The sequence below is a fragment of the Ananas comosus genome, linkage group 11, assembly GCF_001540865.1.
Source record: "Ananas comosus cultivar F153 linkage group 11, ASM154086v1, whole genome shotgun sequence".
NCBI lineage: Eukaryota > Viridiplantae > Streptophyta > Magnoliopsida > Poales > Bromeliaceae > Ananas > Ananas comosus.
The window spans coordinates 4,959,266-4,980,379 of record NC_033631.1 but is presented as its reverse complement, the minus strand read 5'-3'; the positions used below and the strand labels follow the sequence as shown (position 1 = coordinate 4,980,379).

General features: G+C 42.4%; 1 protein-coding gene across 1 annotated transcript in view; it reads right to left on the bottom strand.

Moving 5' to 3' along the window:
• Positions 17,383-21,114, bottom strand: part of LOC109717593 (phototropin-1B-like) — a 4,031-nt gene continuing 299 nt past the window's right edge. Inside the window, exons 2-10 of the mRNA XM_020243439.1 lie at positions 20,518-20,593; positions 20,210-20,295; positions 20,052-20,132; positions 19,591-19,694; positions 18,926-18,975; positions 18,613-18,719; positions 18,158-18,280; positions 17,921-17,972; positions 17,383-17,387 (exon numbers count right to left, since the gene is read on the bottom strand). Of these exons, the coding sequence (XP_020099028.1) occupies positions 17,383-17,387; positions 17,921-17,972; positions 18,158-18,280; positions 18,613-18,719; positions 18,926-18,975; positions 19,591-19,694; positions 20,052-20,132; positions 20,210-20,295; positions 20,518-20,593 (684 nt within the window). The remainder of the gene's footprint in view (positions 17,388-17,920; positions 17,973-18,157; positions 18,281-18,612; positions 18,720-18,925; positions 18,976-19,590; positions 19,695-20,051; positions 20,133-20,209; positions 20,296-20,517; positions 20,594-21,114) is intronic.

Genomic DNA, 21,114 nt, shown 5'->3' with positions numbered 1-21,114 from the left:
TTTCATCCACGCATTTGCCGGATTTAGTCCATGGTCCAACATAGCCTTTGGGGCTCCGTTTTCGCGCCCTAAGCGCACCGAAGCACTCGAATGCTCCCGAACTTCACCGAACTTCACCGGAACCATTCAAATGGCTTTCCAACAAAATGCACACCATAACTTTATAATTTTAGAAGTTCGATACCTTACAACATCCCATTTCGGCGCCCAATCCCGCATGGGCGAGCATGTGTCGTGATGGCTATCTTCGGAGTGCCGGCTTGTGGGGTGCGACCCTCACAAGCATGTGCGAATTAGCACAATGGCAAGCAAGCGTAAAAGTCCGTCTCAAGTTTCAAGTCATCATGTCTAAAATATGAAATGGAGCAAATATCTCAATGGCCTATCACTATGTCATCATGTCTAAAATATAGAATATAGTCGATGTCCAAATGGCCTGTCACTATGTCTCTATGTTGCAGTTTCACAGTTTACTAAGTCGGGTGCCCCTTTATGGTACTTTTGTCCACTAAGTCTAAGCATGAGTTTAGTGTTTAGGAATACATAATTCGAGTCATTTTCATTATATGAGACAAGTTTCCAATCCACAAGAAAGAATACGACTCACATGCGTGTATAATCCACATAAGGCTCTGCTATATAGAGTTGAATTTTCATGATACATAACACATATATTTTAAGTATTCTAAAATTCATAAAAATCCTATCTAGCATGAATATGCATACATTTCGATGAAACGACGAGTACAAATCACATAGGAGACATTTCTCCTCTATTCCATGAAGTCAAACCCACCGTGACTCTCGCAACCCTTCGTTTCGCCGAACGAAGTTGCCCACTACTCTCCTAGCACCCTAAAGGTATAGAAAAGAGAGACACAAGAACGTTACGAACAACCCATTGCTTAAACATTAAGCAACTCAAGCAAAGGTGAAGAAAACTCACCGAATGCGAAGGAACACTACAACAATATAGGTGTACATGTCACGACCCGGGACCGATACCAATTTGGCCCGACCCGAGCACGTCAATCAGACGCCGAACGAACAGAGTTTCCCCTGTCCGCCCAAGGCTCATCACATGTACATTTTCAAAAAGAAGTGCACTAGCGGAAATATACAAATACGGCTTACACGAGGGTAAGCAATAGCCACGAGTGAAAGAAAGAAAACTAATATTTAATTTGTACTATGATTCAATTTAGATCATATACATTGCATTCATAGTTCTTTACATACTTTTTATCATTTCTTTCTTACATCACATTTACCTCAAAAGAGAGCCTTACATTCTTTTCTTTACGTCATTAATCATCAAGTATAAAAGATGATAAAAGGGTAACTACTAACAAAATACAAGCCCGACTGGGGTGGCGCGATACCTTTACCGCGGTCGCTCGCCGGCTCGCTCGGTCCCGGCTCTGTGGAAATAGTGGGGTGAGAACTACAACAAAATTTCCAGTGGGTTCGGCCTCAATCTCATCGACTTTCCGACTAGGACTAACTCAGGCATAATAGAAGGAAAAGCTGCATATAGTAACCAATCTATAATATGATGCTAATATGCCTGAACAATAAGCAGGAAACATGCTCAACATTAACATATGCAGATTATGCAAGTTCTTTTGTTCTTTGCACTTTACACTTTGTCTTTGTTCTTTGTTCTTTGCTCTTTGTTCTTTAATCTTAAGGCTAACCCGGGGGTTTCGCCACATTTACTTGCTTCACATTAAGTCCATCATCGCGGGCCCTCAGCTTCCTCCCGCTAAGACCGTTCTCGAGTTTACTCCAACCCGTGATGCAAAAACTCCGGAGCGCATCGCCTGAGGGGGAGCGACCACCCTTGAGCACGGAACTCATAGCAAGTATGATCGAATCCTTAACTCAAAGGATTGTAAGTTCAATCTTGACTTTATACTAACTCTAGTGTTCTTTACATCACTTTATGTTGCTACTCTTAGCAATCATTGTTCTTTACCTTTCATTACTTTTTGCTAATTCTAGCAATCATGTTCTTTACGTTTCTTTACTTTTGCTAACTCTAGCAATCATGTTCTTTACGTTTCTTTACTTTTGCTAACTCTAGCAATCATGTTCTTTACGCCCCACTTTGTTTTCACTTTAGTCATTATCATTATTCTTTACATCACATTGATTCCTTGCCTCACACTACCTCTAGTGTCACTTTACTTTATATTATCAAATGCCACTCGATCTATGTCTCATTGTGTCACTCTGTTCTTTCGCTTCACTTTGGTACTCATATTTCCTCTCGTGCATACATATATAGGGTTTTTTGACATTCATAAGGTTCTTAACCATCACATTACGCAAGTTGTACTCACAATCATACAATATCACATTTTTATCATTGCTTTACCCTAAAATGCATGCAACAATGTATATACATATGCTCAATTGAATGACACATTAGGCATAGAGAGAAGTTCAACGAGTTTGAAAAGCACCACCCACCTCGTAGGTTTTCAAAGGTGCTCCGATGATTTTCTTGGAATTTTTAGATCCTTCGTTCTCTACCTGCGGCAAAACGAAACCCTATTAGGCCATTTTGCTCATATCTTTATATTGGCTTTTCGTATACTCAAACCGAGCGCACCAACGCGTTCGTTTGGTCCCCAATTAGGTTTCTAGAGGGTCAATTTCACTTAGAAATCCCCATGAGCAAAAGCCCCAATTTGGGTGCCCTAACTCCATAGCATAAGAAAACCTAGGGTTTGATCTCATTGGGAAGCAAAAGTAGCTTCATTCTACTCTAGGAAGTCCATCAAAACCATCTTTAGTTCAATCCAAACCCTAATTTGGATCCTACCATGAGAGGGGTCAAGCTCACCTTCAAGCTTCACCCATTACACTCATGCCATGGTCTTGATCTCAAAAGAAGCAAAAGGAAAGCTTCAAGTACTCTAAAGGTTCCTTAAAAACCATTCTTAGTCTAATCCAAACCCTAGTTTGGGATTTACCATGAGAAGGGGCAAGGCTTACCTCTAAGCTAGCTCCTTTTCCAAGCTAGAGAAGGAGAGGAGGGGTCTTCTTCTTCTCCTTGCCTTTTTCTTCACTTTCTTCCTTTTCTTTTTTCTTCTTTTCCTTCTCTTCTTCTTCTCCTTCTTGTCTTCTTAAGAGAGAAAGAGAGATGAGAGTGGGAGAGGGAGTGAAATGCGAGAAACATCTCATTTTCCCCCATACTATACTGTCACGCCCCGGGACCGGCGGAGGCCCTCCCGGTAGCGTGCCCAGACCCGCCATATGTCTACACATATAAGGCGTCTACAATAGAAGCGGAAGTAAAAGCAAGTAATAGAACAAATAGAAGAAGTAAAATAATGAGCAGCTAAGGATATCAGAGCGAGTAAAGTTCTAACATCTACATCGAAGTAGAGTAGTAAAGCTAGACAATAAAAGGAATCATAAGAAGTGCAATATCTGTCACTAGTACAAAAATGGTGGTCTCTAGTACACTGGTAAAACCCTCAACCTCTCGCAAAATAAAATAAGACATCGAGAGGTAGACCACCTAGCAACTCGTCCTCGAAGGAAGCTAGCTCGAAGCAACTCCCTTCCCGCGATCCCTGGCCTCACCCTGCGTGGAAGGCTCTGAAAAATATCGAGAAAAAGANGAGGGCGTGAGAACTATCATTTATAGTTCCCAATGGGCAATTACTGACCTCAGCTCTATGCACCACTAGGCCCCAAAAGAAAAGGGGGGTAAGTAACGTTAATAGCAATAAGCAGTAAAAAGGAGCATGTAAATAAACTGCTGAAAGAGAGAGCATAAGAAAAATACTATACTACTATATCTCACATAAGTGCGATGTCAAAATGTTGTACATCTATTCTATCATAAGAAAAGTGACCAATGGCAATAGTTTACTGTTATCAACTTTTATTCATACATGATGTATAAGCACTATCATGGCAACCAAGTATGCTGTGATAAAATAGGTAACTGTCAAGTATACTACATGTCTCACACTATGCTAAAAACATGTAAATGTAATCCAACTACTAAGCCTATCTAGTAGTGATCATTCATTCTCAAACCGTGTCGATTTTCATTTCCAATTAAGGACCTACCCATGGTAGTCCAGCTTGTGCCGCCTAAGTGCCTGTGGTAGCCCGACATTCCTACTCATGGAATGTGTCTGTCCCACTCGACCCCGTAGGCATCTCAATACCGCACGAGCGAACACAAGTCGCATAGGCCAACTCCGGAGTGCCGGCTTGTGGGGAGCGACCCTCACAAGCATGTGCGAATGAGCACAAATGGCAAACAAGCAAGGTCACTGTCTCAAGTACCCAATCCTCATGTCTCTAACATGGTATAGTCACTAGCATCCCGAAGATCTAGTTCAAAGTCATAATGTGAAGTCCCAACACACACTTGCTTAGTGCCTCTTTATGACACTTAAGCTCCACAACTAATCATGTTCCAATTAAGACATTAACATTAATGCTCACTATGCCCCGGGCCCCAATGCCTCTTTATGACATTGGCCCAATCTCACATATCATCTAAGTCCCTAAGCCTCTCTAGGCTTCCAAGAATCCCTAATGTCACATCTGGTATACAGTTTGAATGCATGAAAGCAAGGTTCATTTTCATAATAGGGATTATAATTTCAAGTCTCAACTAGAATGCTAGGCCACACATGCATGTTCTCTACTATATAGAGGTCCCAAATTTTACTACACATAACCTATGCATGTTAAGCATTCTAAAATTTATAATAAATACATTTAACATGAAAATGCAAGAATTTCAACTTTACGAAGCATTTAACACCAAATATGAGCATTTCTCATATTGTATGCTAGGCCAAACCCACCGAACGTCGCGAAGCTCTTCGTTTGCTCCAACGGGGGTGTCCACTAGTCTTCTAATACCCTAGAGATGTAAGATTGATGGTTACACAAACCTTACTAACAACCAATTAATTAATCATCAACCTCCTAGAGCTTAGGTGAGAAAAACTCACCTCAAGAGTAAAATCCACTTCTAAGCTCCAAGAGAGAGCTAGAATCCTTCCAATCCAAGCCAATGGGTGATTCTAAGCCAATCAATCTAGCTCCAAAAGCCCTAGATTCAAAAAGCCCAAAATAAGCCCTAAAACCTCATTCTAGGGTTTGATCTCAAAAAATCCAATAAAATTCAAATCTAGAGGAAGATAATATGTTGCTTACCTCTTAGAAGCTTCAAATCAAGCTCTAAATCCTTTAAATCCCAAGATCTATCCTCCACTTAGCTCCAAATCCAAGCTTGAGGCTTCATCCATGGTGGAAATGGCACCAAAGGGCAAAAGAGAAGAAGATCCATCAAAAACCAAGCAAAAAAGGAGATCAAAAATCAAGTGGGACGAGGTGGAGCTTCACTCACCTTCCTCTCCTCTGGTTCCAGCACAAAAGAAGCCCTAAGGGGCGTGGGGGGTCTAATAGAGAGGCTACAATTGCGAAAAACCCCCTGCAGATCAAACTGCTCAAATTCTGCCAAAGTGTACCGGTACACGGGAAAGTGTACCGGTACACATCCTACGAAAACGCAAACTCGAGGCTCGGGTTTGAAATCTGCCACAAGTGTACCGGTACGACCATCAAAGGTGTACCGGTACAAAATGTGTACCGGTACAACCATCGACCTGTCACCGGTTACACCTCGTGCAGAATGCAATCCGAGGGTAGGCTAAGTCGAACTCTTTAGTGAGCTTAGTACTACATAAAATACTACAATTCTCGGGATGCGAGCCATAGGTCGGAACACTGTCAACGACCCACCAGAAAGTCTGGAAAAACTCAGAACACGACCAATCACTCGAACCTCGCAATTTGCAAAGGTCTAGTGTGTTACATATACTCTATGGGTTGCAAAATTGCTGTTAAATCCCTTAACTTTCACTTTGTTACACTGCCCAAACTGGGCACTTTTTGTGCTCGGGGACCGGTCTCCCCGACTTGGGACGGGTCCCAGAGAGCTCTCCCCGCGGGCAGCAGGGCTTTCGCACAGAACAGCCAGTCTCTCCCAGGGGGACCCGTCTCTCGGGGACCGGTCTCTCCCCACAGGGACCGGTTCCCAAGAGCTGGTTTTCCAGGGCTTAGCCGATTTTTCAGTTGCTCAGTTTTCACGTGTTCGGGGACCGGTCTCTCCCTCCAGGGACCGGTCCCCGAGTGCTCAAAAACTGTTGTTTGCAGATTTTTGATTCTTTAACTCTCGAAAACCTCCCACATTGCACTTTTACTCACTTTAACACCTTCGGACTTTCCGAAGTGTACCATCCTCGCACTTTGGTCAATCTGACTATAGTTCGATATTTAATTTTTGAATTCTCAGTATATTACATTCTCCACCCCTTAAAATAATTTCATCCGCGAAATTACGCATACCTTAACTTGTCGACTCAAATAGATGCGGATACTCACTCCGCAATGACTCCTCAAGCTCCCAAGTGGCCTCTCGCACAACATGGTTGCTCCATTGGACTTTCACATATGGAATCTTGCGACTTCGCAACTTCCTCACTTCTCTGTCAAGGATGCACACTGGGTACTCCTTATAAGACATATCCTCACGTAGCTCTACGGGCTCATACTCCAATACGTGTGTCGAGTTTCGGATATACTTTCGTAGATTCGACACATGGAAAACATTGTGAACTCCCGCGAGTCTCAGTGGTAGTGCGAGCTTGTACGCCACCTCACCCACACGCTCCAATAACTCAAACGGTCCAACATAACGGGGACCTAGCTTCCCACGGACCCCAAACCGCTTTACTCCTCGTATTGGCGACACTCGTAAGAACACGCGGTCTCCAACCGCAAACTCTAAATCCTTTCTTCGCTTGTCGGCATAACTCTTTTGCCGAGATTGCGCCGTTGTTAACCATTGACGGGCAAGGCGAACTTTCTCTTCCGCCTCCCGTACTACATCCGGGCCAAGAGCCGTTCTCTCGCCCACGTCGCTCCAATGGATAGGAGAACGACACTTCCGACCATATAGTGCCTCAATTGGCGCCATCGCTATGCTTTCTTGATAACTGTTATTATAGGCGAACTCCGCCATTGGCAAAAAATCACACCAACCTCCTTTGTAATCTAGCACACAAGCTCGAAGCAAGTCCTCGAGGATCTGTATTGTTCGCTCTGACTGTCCATTACTCTGAGGATGAAACGTTGTGCTAAAGTCGAACCGTGTGCCCAGCGCGTCTTGTAAGCTCTTCCAGAAATGAGACGTGAACCTCGGGTCGCGATCGGATACGATCGACACTGGAACTCCATGAAGTCTCACAATCTCATCGAGGTAAACTTGAGCAAACTTGTCCCCCGACCACGTAGTATGTATCAGCAAGAAGTGTGCCGACTTTGTCAATCGATCCACTATCACCCATATTGCATCGTGTCCACCTTGTGACCGAGGCAAACCGGTAATAAAGTCCATCGCTATATCTTCCCATTTCCACACGAGTATAGATAGACTTTGTAGCTTTCCCGCCGGAAATCGGCGCTGCTTTTACCTGTTGGCACGTTAGGCATTGCGCCACGAACTCCCCAATATCTCTCTTCATACCCAGCCACCAATAATGCTCTTTCAAATCCTTGTACATTTTAGTGCCGCCGGGGTGTATACTATAAGGGGATTGGTGCGCTTCTTGCATAATCGCCCTTCGAATATCATCATCTTTGGGCACGCACCAACGATTTCGAAATCGAAGTGCGCCGTCAGCTCCAATGCCAAAGTCTTCGGCATTGCCATTCTCAACTTCACCTCGTATCTTTTGAAGATGAGGATCCGAGGCTTGAAGATCCTTAATCCTTTCCAATAGGGTCGGTTGCACAACTAGTGCGGCAAGTGTAGCCGGCACTCCCGGCACTACCACTTCCAACCCAAGCCGTTGCATCTCCTTTTGCAATAGCGGTTGAGGCGTAATTGCCATCGCAAAGTTCTCTGCCGATTTTCTACTTAGAGCATCGGCCACGACATTGGCTTTCCCGGGGTGGTATAGTATAGTGACATCGTAGTCCTTCAACAACTCCAACCACCGCCGCTGGCGCATATTCAACTCCTTCTGGCTGAACAAGTACTTTAGACTTTTATAATCTGTGTAGACCTCGCAATGCTCACCATATAAGTAATGCCTCCAAAGCTTTAGCGCGAAGATCACCGCGGCTAACTCGAGGTCGTGAATCGGGTAGTTCTTTTCATAACTCTTTAATTGGCGCGATGCATATGCAATGACTCGCCCATTTTGTATTAGTACACACCCGAGACCAATGTAAGAGGCATCACTATACACTACAAAAGTCTCCCCCGGAGTCGGCAAGGCAAGCACCGGGGTCGACGTCAACCTGCTCTTTAACTCTTCGAAGCTTCGATCACAATCGACGTTCCACATGTACTTTACTCCTTTATGCGTGAGGCGCGTTAGTGGAGTGGTTATTTTGGCGAACCCCTCCACGAACTGCCGGTAGTAGCCTGCGAGTCCAAGAAAACTGCGGACCTCCGCTACATTCGTCGGGCGAGGCCAATCCTTTATTGCCTCTACTTTCTTCGGGTCTACTGACACTCCGTCGCCCGACACCACATGACCCAAGAATGTGACCTCCTTAGCCAAAAGTCACACTTCTTCAGCTTTGCATATAGCTTCTCCTGTCTGAGTATCTGCAACACAGCTCTCAGATGCTCTTCATGCTCCTCTTCACTCTTTGAGTAAACCAACACGTCGTCTATAAATACCACGACGCATCGATCCAACAACGGCCTGAAGATTCGATTCATCAAGTCCATAAATGCTGCCGGGGCGTTAGTAAGCCCAAACGGTATTACTGTGAACTCATAATGGCCATACCGCTACGGTACGCCGTCTTGTGCACATCCTTCGGCCTAATCTTTAATCGATGATACCCTGATTGGAGATCAATCTTCGAATAGACCTTGGACCCTTGCAACTGATCGAATAAATTGTCAATCCTCGGCAACGGGTACTTGTTCTTTATCCTCACTTTGTTCAACTCGCGATAATCTACGCAGAGTCGAAGTGTGCCATCCTTTTTCTTCACAAATAGCACCGGAGCTCCCCACGGTGACACACTCGGTCTCACGAAGCCTTTATCGAGCAAGTCTTGTAGTTGACCTTTTAGCTCCTTTAACTCCACCGGTGCCATTCTATACGGAGCCTTCGAAACTGGTTCCGCCCCGGGAATCAAGTCAATAACGAACTCAACTTCCCGGTCCGGTGGCAATCCCGGTAATTCCGCTGGAAATACATCCAGGTACGTGCACGCTACTCGAATATCTCCCAACTCTGGGTACTCCTTTCAAGCATCTACCATGGTTGCTAAATAGGCCTTACACCCTCCTTTGATCATTTTTTTTCGCTCTTATTGACGTTATGGTCGCCGCAAAGTACTTGCTTTTGCACGCTTGGTAGACCAACTCTTCTTGATTAGGCTCACGAAAAGTGATCACCTTGCTTTCACAATCTATAACCGCATAGTACTTGGAGAGCCAGTTGGTCCCCAAGATAACGTCGAATCCCCACATCTGATCTAGCACTAGCAGATCAATCGGCATAATCCAATCGTCTATTTGCACTGGACACGCCAAACACTCATTGTGGATACTGAATGAATGTTATGGGGCGTTCACCCACCAATAATCCTCGTTGTATACCATCTATATGCCATGATTTTTAGCAAATGACGTGCTAATGAATGAATGAGATGCACCTGTATCAAACACTGCTCTAGCTCTAGTGCCTTTAATCACAATTATACCTGCTACGACGTCGTCGGGTGCTGCAGGTTGCTGCTCCTCTACCTGAGCGGCAAAGACTCGGCCGCTAGGCGCTCTCGATCCCTCCGGCTGACGCGGTGATGACGCACGCCCAGCCGACATCGCTGGTGGTAACCCCGCAAGCTGTCTCGAGGTAGACGGTGTTGATGCCGCCGTCGGCGCAGACGACGTCCATGTCGGGCACTCCCGGATAAGATGTCCTGGTTGGCCACATTTGAAACATTTGCCGTCTCGCTGCGGGCAAGTCGACACATTGTGCTCACTGCCACAAATAACACATCGAGGAGGTCTCCAGTTCCTCGACTGCTGTCGGGGATACCGAGGAGGTTTCTTAGCATTTGGCCGGCCCCCAGCACCGCCCGCCGTTCTCTTCGTGCCTTTCTCCTTGCTTTTAGCCATTGCCTCCCTTTCTTCACGTACATGGGCTGTCACGCCCCGGGACCGACGCCAATTTGGCCCGACCCGAGCACGTCAAACAGACGCCGAACGGACAGAGTTTCCCCTATCCGCCCAAGGCTCATCACATGTACAAATTCACACAAGAAATGCACTAGCGGAAACATACACAAACGGCTTATACGAGGGTAAGCAATAGTCATAAGTGAAAGAAAAAGGAAACTAAACATTCACAAGTATTATGATTCATTTTAGATCATATACATTGCATCCATCTAGTAATTTATCGAATTCTTACATTCATTACATCATTTCATCGTTTCTTTCTTACATTACATTTACCTCAAAATGAGCTTTACATTCTCTTCCTTACATTACTAATCATCAAGTACAAAAGATGAACATAGGGTACTTTACTACAAAACGAAACCCAACATCGGTGGCCTCTGACTAAGGCGCGATTCCTTTACCTCGGTCGCTCGCCGGCTCGCTCGGTCCCGGCTCTGTGGAAATAGTGGGGTGAGAACTACAACAAAGTTCCCAGTGGGTTCGGCCTCAACATCACCGACTTTCCCACTAGGACTAACTCAGGCATAATAGAAAGGATAAGCTGAAATATGGTAACCAATCTATAACATGATACTAATATGCCTGAACAAAAGCAGGAAGTATGCTCAACATTAAACATATGCAGATTATGCAAGTTCTTTCATTCTTTAACTTTACACTTTGTTCTTTGCTCTTTGTTCTTTGTTCTTTGCTCTTTAATCATTAAGGCTAACCCGGGGGTTTCGCCACATTAACTTGCCTCACGTTAAGTCCATCATCGCAGGTACTCACCAGCTAGGACCGTCCTTACGGGTCTACTCCAACCCGGATGCATAACTCCGGAGCGCATCGCCCGAGGGGGAGCGACCGCCCTCGAGCACGGAACTCATAGCAAGTATGATCATATCCTTAACTCAAAGGATTATAAGTTCAATCTTGACTTTACACTAGCTCTAGTGTTCTTTACATCACTTTATGTTGCAAGCTCATGCAATCACATTCTTTACATTTTCTTTACTCTTGCCAACTCTAGCATTCTTGTTCTTATTGCCCACTTTACTTTAACTTTACACGTTGTCATTTTCCTCATTCTTTACATCACTTTAGTTCTTTATATCACACTGACTCTAGTGTCATTTCACATTAGCTTTATCGAATGCCACTCGATCTATGTCATTGTGTCACTCTGTTCTTTTGCTCACTTTGGATGCTCACTTTTCTCTCATGCATACACATAGGGTTTTTGACATTATTAGGTTCTCAACCATCTCATTATGCAAGTTGTGCTCACAATCATGCAATCATCACATTTCATCATTACTTTACCCTAAAATGCATGCAACAATATATAGAACATATGCTCAAAGAATGACATATTAGGCATAGAGAGAATTCCAATGAGTTTGAGAAGCACCACCCACCTCGTAGGCTTTCAAAGGTGCTCTGATGATTTTCTTGGGATTTTTAGTCGCTTTCTTTCTTTACCTGCGGCATAACGAACCCTCATTAGGCCATTTTGCCCATAACTTTTCATCGCCCTTTCGTAACGTTAATCCGAGTGCACCAACGTGTCGGAAATACCCCCAATTAGGTTTTTAGAGGGTCAATTGCACTTAAAAACCCTCATGAGCAAAAGCCCCAATTTGGTGCCCTAGCTCCAATGCTTATACAAAACCTAGGGTTTGATCTCATTGGGAAGCAAAAGTAGCTTCATTATACTCAAAATAATCCATTAGAACCATTCTTAGGCTTTCCAAATCCCTAGTTTGGATTTCACCATTAGAGGTGGCCCAAGCTCACCTCTATAGCAAACCAAGGTTTTGACCTCTTTAGAAGCAAAAGAAAGCTTCAAAACTCTTTAATCATTCCGTTAAAACCCATTTCTAGGTCATTCAAACTCATTCTAGGGTTTTACTACACTTGGGATCAAAGCTTACCTCAAAGCTTCCTTTTTCTTCAAGCTAGAGATGAAGGAGAAGGAGTTTCTTCACTTCTTCTTCTTCTTCTCCACTTTCTTCCTCTTCTTCTCCTTCTTTTCTTCCTTTCTTCTTCTTCTTCTCTTTTGTCTTCTAGAGAGAGAGAGAGAGAGAAGAGAGTGTGAGAGGGTGAGGGAATGAGAGATGAAGGCTCTCTCAGCCCCAACATAACCCTTGGGTTGCAAAATTGCTAATAAACCCCTCACCTTTTACTCCTTGACACAGCCTGGACTGGGCAGATTTCGGGCTCGGGGACCGGTCTCCCCGACTAGGGACCGGTCTCCGAGAGCTCTCCCAGCGCAGCCAGAGCTGCTGCGCGCGATGCATCCGGTCTCTCCTAGGGGGACCGGTCTCTGGGGGACCGGTCTCTCAGGCAGAGACCGGTTCCCGAGAGCTATCCTTCCAGGACTTAGCCGATTTTTCGGCTGTCTCAATCTGCATGCGTTCGGGGACCGGTCTCTCCCACCAGGGACCGGTCCCCGAGAGCTCAAAATCTGCAGTTTGCAGAATTTGATTCTTTAGCTCTCGAAAACCTTCCATAACTCACTTTCACTCATTTTAACATCTTCGGACTTTCCGAAGTGTACCATCCTCGCACTTTGGTCAATTTGACTAAAATTCGACATTTTTATTTTTCGCATTTTCGGTATATTACATGGGCACTACCGTGCTCCGCCCACAAAGCTCTATCGAAGACCTCCGCAAAGGTCGTCAGCTTCAAAATCTGCCCCTTTTCATATATCCTAGGCTGGAGTCCTCGCAAGAACCAGTCAGCCCGATCCCGATCATCTCTAACAACATCGGGAACGCAGTCTATGTTGTGGGAGAATTCTTACTCATACTCTCCCACCGATCGATCGCTCTGTCTCAACTTGCGAAATTTTTCTTGTAAACTCCGCTTCACCGTGTCGGGGAAGTAGTTCGCGAAGACCGCTCTTTTGAACTCCTCCCAAAGCATAGGCGGAAGATCGGTAGGTCGATCCTGCTTAACTCATTTCGACCACACCATCGCCGCCTTCTCTAGACAATAGGTGGCGAAATACACCTTGTCCTTCTCCGAGGTATTTAGGTCCTCGAAGAGCGTCTCCATTGAGTCGATCCATGACTCCACGACTGCCGGCTCCACCAAACCGCCCTCGAAGGTAGGTGGGTTGAACTTTTTGAACTGAATGAAAGCCGCCAACATGCGCTCTCGCTCCACTTCTACCGCCGCGCTATCGGGATTTGAGGTTTCCGATCCGGCCGGCACTACCGTAACTGGGACAGCCGCTGCTGCCACCGCTCCCTCGACCACGCCCGGCACTACCACAGGGGGCACGACATACTCGACACCCGCCTGGGCCGCCGCCTGCTGACGCTCCAAGGCCTCCTGGAGCTGCTAAATCTGCTTCCCTTGGCGTTGAACGGACTCTAAGGCCTGCTATTTGCTCCCTAAGCTCTCTGTTGCCACTCGCTCCGGATCGCTCGGGCTTCGCATTCGGCTCCTCCGGCATCGACCTTGTCTGCGATCGACGTCGAGGTGCCATTGCTTCCTGAAAAGAAGCAACTCACATTAGTTACATGACCAACATTACTTGACCATACCCAATTCGGCGAAAGCAACTTATACATTCGTTCTTGCCCCAAGCATTATGTCGTCGGCCGCCAGACACAAAACAAGGAGTAGGGAACAAATAAAATTTAAACTTAGCCTCTAATCACATTAGAGACGTCCCAACTTAACCCAATCACATGCTTTCGCTAACTTTGACTCCACGTCGCTCACGTTTTCTGGATCCTTAAGGTCTTCCAATCCTAAGGGTCTCTAGATCCATGCCTATTCTTTCACTCTTGGCTCGGATAGCACGATATCTGTCACGTCCCGGGACCGATACCAATTTGGGCCGGCCCGAGCATGTCAAGCAGACGCCGAACGGACAGAGTTTCCCCTGTCCGCCCAAGGCTCATCACATGTACATTTTCAAAAAGAAGTGCACTAGCGGAAACATACAAATACGGCTTACACGAGGTAAGCAATAGCCACGAGTGAAAGAAAGAAAACTAACATTCAATTTGTACTATGATTCAATTTAGATCATATACATTGCATTCATAGTTCTTTACATACTTTTCATCATTTCTTTCTTACATCACATATACCTCAAAAGAGAGCCTTACATTTTTTTCTTTACATCATTAATCATCAAGTACAAAAGATGATAAAAGGGTAACTACTAACAAAATACAAGCCCGACTCGGGTGGCCTCTGACTAAGGCGCGATACCTTTACCGCGGTTGCTCGCTGGCTTGCTCGGTCCCGGCTCTGTGGAAATAGTAGGGTGAGAACTACAACAAAGTTTCCAGTGGGTTCGGCCTCAATCTAACCGACTTTCCGACTAGGACTAACTCAGGCATAATAGAAGGAAAAGGTGCATATAGTAACCAATCTATAATATGATGCTAATATGCCTGAACAATAAGTAGGAAATATGCTCAACATAACATATACAGATTATGCAAGTTCTTTTGTTCTTTGCACTTTACACTTTGTCTTTGTTCTTTGTTCTTTGCTCTTTGTTCTTTAATCTCAAGGCTAACCCAGGGGTTTCGCCACATTTGCTTCACATTAAGTCCATCATCGCGGGCCCTCAGCTTCCTCCCGCTAAGACCGTCCTCGGGTTTACTCCAACCCGTGATGCAAAAACTCCGGAGCGCATCGCCCGAGGGGGAGCGACCACCCTCGAGCACGGAACTCATAGCAAATATGATCGAATCCTTAACTCAAAGGATTGTATGTTCAATCTTGACTTTACATTAATTCTAGTGTTCTTTACATCACTTTATGTTGCTACTCTTAGTAATCATTGTTCTTTACCTTTCTTTACTTTTTGCTAACTCTAGCAATCATGTTCTTTACGTTTCTTTACTTTTGCTAACTCTAGCAATCATGTTCTTTACGTTTCTTTACTTTTGCTAACTCTAGCAATCATGTTCTTTACGCTCCACTTTGTTTTCACTTTAGTCATTATCATTATTCTTTACATCACATTGATTCCTTGCCTCACACTACCTCTAGTGTCACTTTACTTTACATTATCAAATGCCACTCGATCTATGTCTCATTGTGTCACTCTGTTCTTTCGCCTCACTTTGGTACTCACATTTCCTCTCATGCATACATATATAGGGTTTTTTGACATTCATAAGGTTCTTAACCATCACATTACGCAAGTTGTACTTACAATCATGCAACATCACATTTTTATTATTGCTTTACCCTAAAATATATGCAACAATATATATACATATGCTCAATTAAATGACACATTAGGCATAGAGAGAAGTTCAACAAGTTTGAAAAGCACCACCCACCTCATAGGTTTTCAAAGGTGCTCCGATAATTTTCTTGGAATTTTTAGATCCTTCGTTCTCTACCTGCGGCAAAACGAAGCCCTATTAGGCCATTTTGCTCATATCTTAACATTGGCTTTTCGTATACTCAAACCGAGCGCACCAACGCGTTCGTTTGGTCCCCAATTAGGTTTCTAGAGGGTCAATTTCACTTAGAAATCCCCATGAGCAAAAGCCCCAATTTGGGTGCCCTAACTCCATAGCATAAGAAAACCTAGGGTTTGATCTCATTGGGAAGCAAAAGTAGCTTCATTCTACTCTAGGAAGTCCATCAAAATCATTTTTAGTTCAATCCAAACCCTAGTTTGGATCCTACCATGAGAGGGGTCAAGCTCACCTTCAAGCTTCACCCATTACACTCATGACATAGTCTTGATCTCAAAAGAAGCAAAAGGAAAGCTTCAAGTACTCTAAAGGTTCCTTAAAAACCATTCTTAGTCTAATCCAAACCCTAGTTTGGGATTTACCATGAGAAAGGGCAACGCTTACCTTTAAGCTAGCTCCTTTTCCAAGCTAGAGAAGGAGAGGAGGGGTCTTCTTCTCCTCCTTGCCTTTTTCTTCACTTTCTTCCTCTTCTTTTTCCTTCTTTTCCTTCTCTTCTTCTTTTCCTTCTTGTCTTCTAGAGAGAGAAAGAGAGATGAGAGTGGGAGAGGGAGTGAAATGAGAGAAACATTTCATTTTTCCCCATACTATACTCTATGGGTTGCAAAATTGCTGTTAAACCCCTCAACTTTCACTTTGTTACACTGCCCGAACTAGGCACTTTTCATGCTCGGGGACCGTTCTCCCCGACTTGGGACCGGTCCCAGAGAGCTCTCCTCGCGGGCAGCAGGGCTTTCACACAGAACAACCGGTCTCTCCCAGGGGGACCGATCTCTCCCCGTAGGGACCGATTCCCGAGATCTGGTTTTTCAGGACTTAGCCGATTTTTCAGCTGCTCAATTTTCACGCGTTCGGGGACCGGTCTCTCCCTCCAGGGACCGGTCCCCAAGAGCTCAAAAACTGCTGTTTGCAGATTTTTGATTCTTTAGCTCTCGAAAACCTCCCACATTGCACTTTTACTCACTTTAACACCTTCGGACTTTCCGAAGTGTACCATCCTCGCACTTTTGTCAATCTGACTAAAGTTCAATATTTAATTTCCGAATTCTCGGTATATTACAGTACACCAGTAGCCAAAATTGCTGGAAAAGATTATAAAAACCGCTGGTAATATTTGCTCCAGCGGTTCTAATAGTGCTGGTACAAGTATAAATGACCGTTTCTATATCCTTACTGGTATTACCCTTTCCCAGCACTTTTTTTAACCATTGGAGAAGATAATCTCTAACAACATTTTATAAACCGTCGGTACTTCTACAAAAAAACCACTGGTGTAAAGTATATATAGCGACAGTTTTTGACCGTTGGCAATTTAAAACTAATATGAAAAAAAAATACTAATATCAACAAATTACAATAGGTCTTTTTCATTTGATATTTGCTGGAAAATTAACTATTTGTAATATCCAAAAAAATGAGTTATATTACTAAATTGCAATAGAGAAGCCTATAACAAAATAGTAAAAATGTTTGTAACAAAACTACAAGATGGAAAAATCATGATCTGTAGCAATGACAAAATGCAATGAAATAATTTTTTATGTTCTAATAGAAATCAATACAAAAGAAAATTTATTTGAACTCGAAATGTTAGGAAGCTAAGAAAATGGAGAGTGACAAGCTCCAGCTGAACGTTCTTGAAATGCAGAACATCAAATCCCGCTTGTTGCTTCAATCTGAAACAAAAGAAATTGAAACATATAAGCTATAGAAACATCGAAAAATATAAGCTCCATCGTAAGTAACATATAGTAAAAAGTGGAAGCATCGAAAATTGAATTTCATCTATTAAAGAACCTGCTNCCAAAAAAAAAAAAAAAAAAAAAAAAAAAAAAAACACTAATAAAATATCTTAACAAAACGACTAACGCGGAGGCACTGACTAATTCACCCTCCTCAATCAATCCTCTGCTACCAATTCTAATGCAGATCATCTTTTTTTAAAAAAAAAATTCTTAAAAAAACTAAGAAAGATGGAGTTTGGTTTCGGAAATGTTAAACGAAAAAGCGAAAAAGATAAGCAAAATTATAGAATAGAAATGAAAGAGCTAAGCCAAATATTGCATCTGTGATTTTTGAGTCTTGAATTTTTCAATTCTAGGTGATATTGCCTTCTAAATATGAGGATTAAAAAAAAAGAAAAGAAAAGAAAAGAGAGCTACAATGAAACAATGGTATTATTAGAACTACTCAGTAGTTGAAAGCTTACCAAGAGCCCACGAGTCAACAGCACTAGTATGTCCAACTCCAGTGATAATCTCCTGCAAAATAATTTAGAGAAATAGGTCATGTAAGAACTATGAAATGTAGGAATATATCTACATATATACGAAAATTTAGCTTAATTGGCAATAGAAATAGTGAATAATTTCTATACACATTAGGAGAACAAAATAGATTCAATATACTTTAATAAATTTCGTAATCGATGAAAGGACAGACATACTAGTGCAATGTATTCTTCAGTGCCAACAAAAGAATTCAAAGCTCGCATTGGTTCAGCTACGAAAACTGGAGGAATTCGTCCTTTTGAATGCTTCTTTTTATCCACGGAATCGGGAAGCAGGAGCTAGAAAGGGGCACCATAGAAAAGAATTAGCTGATATATAAATTAAAATAGATGAAGGGTAAAGTTTGAAACGGAGAGTTTCACAAGAAAATCTTGAATGAATATTAGCATATTCAAAGTGTAACATATGTCAAGGCTTTTTTCAAATAAAATAAAAAACAAAATAAAAATTTTACAATTTAGGCTCCTTACAAACTTTTTAACGAATTTGGTGCACTAACGATAAAAGTAACACTAAAAAGGTGATCAAAGATGTTAATAGAACAATGAGAGAAGGAAAAAAAACAAAACAAAGCAATTTCGGACATGATTACATTAAATATCTTACTCACCTCTGGTTTGCAAGATGTCAAACATGAAAGATCAAAATCTGTGAGGACTATGTGTCCATCTCTCTGAAGCATGATATTTTCTGGCTTTAGGTCTCGATAGATTATACCTGCAGGAAATGGAAGGAAAAGAAAAGGAAATTGAATAATGGAGAAACATCACAAGTCCAATGCAAAGTTAATAGTCTATTCTTACTCACTAATAGTAAAGAGTTTTAGGGTTACAAATTTGAATTATTCGCATATGAGTATCCAATCCACTTCTTAAATTGATCACAAAGGAATGTAGGATGACTAGTAGGTGTTGGCCCCTTACCTTGGCAGTGCAGGTACTCAAGTGCGACAATTACTTCTGCAGCATAGAATTTGAATTCATCAAAATTTTCTATTATCAGTTATAAGCAGCTATAAGTACTGTATTTTAATTAGAATTTGAAAACCGCACAGTCCTGGTTCAGAAATCAAAATGCTCAAGTATCCTGGTAGATTAGAAATACTCGAATTGAGATCCCATAAACAACTATGCAAGTATATGGTATCTAAGCATAATGCGTACTTGATAGTGGATGCTACAGAAGACAGATATCAGCATAAACTTACTACGCCTTGTATTTTTTTTATAGTGGCTCTTACCAAAACATATCTTCCTCAAAAATCACCTTGTGACAGAGTTTAGCAGTAAATTTTTCTTTTTTTCCCAAAGGAAAGAGCATAAAATGTTAGCAGTGAACATTTTTTCCAACAGAGGAAAACATCTGTGTATAAGCACAATGCTTCATCTCAGACCCATTTCTTATGGGGCCTCTTGCATTGTCTCTCTTTTACTTTTCTATAGGACAGACTGAATAAAATTATTCGGCTGCCAATTTGTAGGGCCTATCCCAAATTTCTCAAAAAAAAAAAGTTCCAGGGACAGAAGATTGAAACATTAAATGCTTAATAAGTTATTGTGTGATTATATTTAAGGGGCAAAATCACCACCTAACAGCATCTTCCCTGAGGACCTTCAAAGGTTGCCTCTCTAGAAGTAAAAAGAGCTCTCCACCAAGGCAGTAGTCAGTAATTAGACAAATGTGCGTCTTAGTCTGCAAATTATACGCATATAATGCTAATGTTAATATCCGTGGGTAAAAGTAACTTATCTACCAATAATAATGAAATCAATTTCAAATGCTGCTTAATTAAAGAATGGCCAAACTCTCTCAGTTGGATTTTAAGGCTTCTTGATGATTAAATGGTAGCAAAATTACGACAACATACCTTAAATCCTATCGCACGTCTAGTTTCAACTTTCTTTGGTGATTATATATGGAAAATTTAGAATGTAGTCGATTATGAGGTCGCAACAGTTCTGACATACACCAGATAAATTATTCTATATTCCATACAGGCCCTTAGATTTTTTGACTTCTGCATAACAAAATGAATTTTGCGTAACAAACCTGAAAAGATGCATATAATGTTGGAAGGAAACGGTGATCCAACATATCAAGTATTTCTCTCTTTGCAGTAGCTCTATGGACCTGAAAATGATAAAAATCTAGTGAATTATCATTCTCACTTCAATAAAGATGAGAACCATATAAAGCCGTCTTCTCACCTTATTGCGATTAAGCATGACATTCTTATTCATAGCCTTCATTGCGAAGTACTCTCCCATTTCTAACAATTGCACCAAATGCACACCGCCATTTCAAAGCAAATGAGTTTCCTTTGACTTTATAAACCAAAATAACCAGATATGTAACTTCTCAAGGTGGAAGAGAAGTATATCGGACTACATTGTCTAAAAGTGCTAATAATTTCCTTTAAAGATTTCTAGATAGAAAAATCAGCATTACCTAATGAATTTGACAACTAACTTGAATTACTGTTGGAGGGTAAAGCAAAATATGATTGCTTATTACCTGCCAGTGTCACCAGATCCCAAAGGTTTGGCAGGCTTGAAATGTTTCAAACCAATCTTTTCGCCACTCTCCAAAACCTGCAAAGTAGTTCGCCAATTATCTTTTGATATTTTGGCACATGTCGTATTTTAAAAGCCTACGTTTGAGCTACAGTAAGACATAGGATGTAACATATGGAAACTTGGAGTTGCGATGTCAACTTTGATCGAGGGGGATCAAAGTGAGGATTGAGCTAGTTGGACATCATCCCCGAGTGATTTATGATGTGTGGGAATGAGTTTCAAAGAGAAATAAGTGTTTCGGTGCAAATTGGGCGCAAAACAAAATGTAAAGAGGATTTTCGGATTTCCGACGCTAACTTTGATTAAAAGAATTAAAGTGAGGCGTGAGGATACATTGTGGTATCTCCGAATCAATTGTGAAGTTTTGGAAAAGCCAAGGGGGTGTTTTCAAAGGGTTTGAAGTGTTCAGTGCGAGGTGGTAGTGCAAAAAGGAGAAATTGTTGCCATGTATTGGAATTGGAGCTGATACTATCTCTACTTCAGCTCAAATAATGTCAAAATGAAAAGGAATTGCTTCCAAATTAAATTGGTAGCTT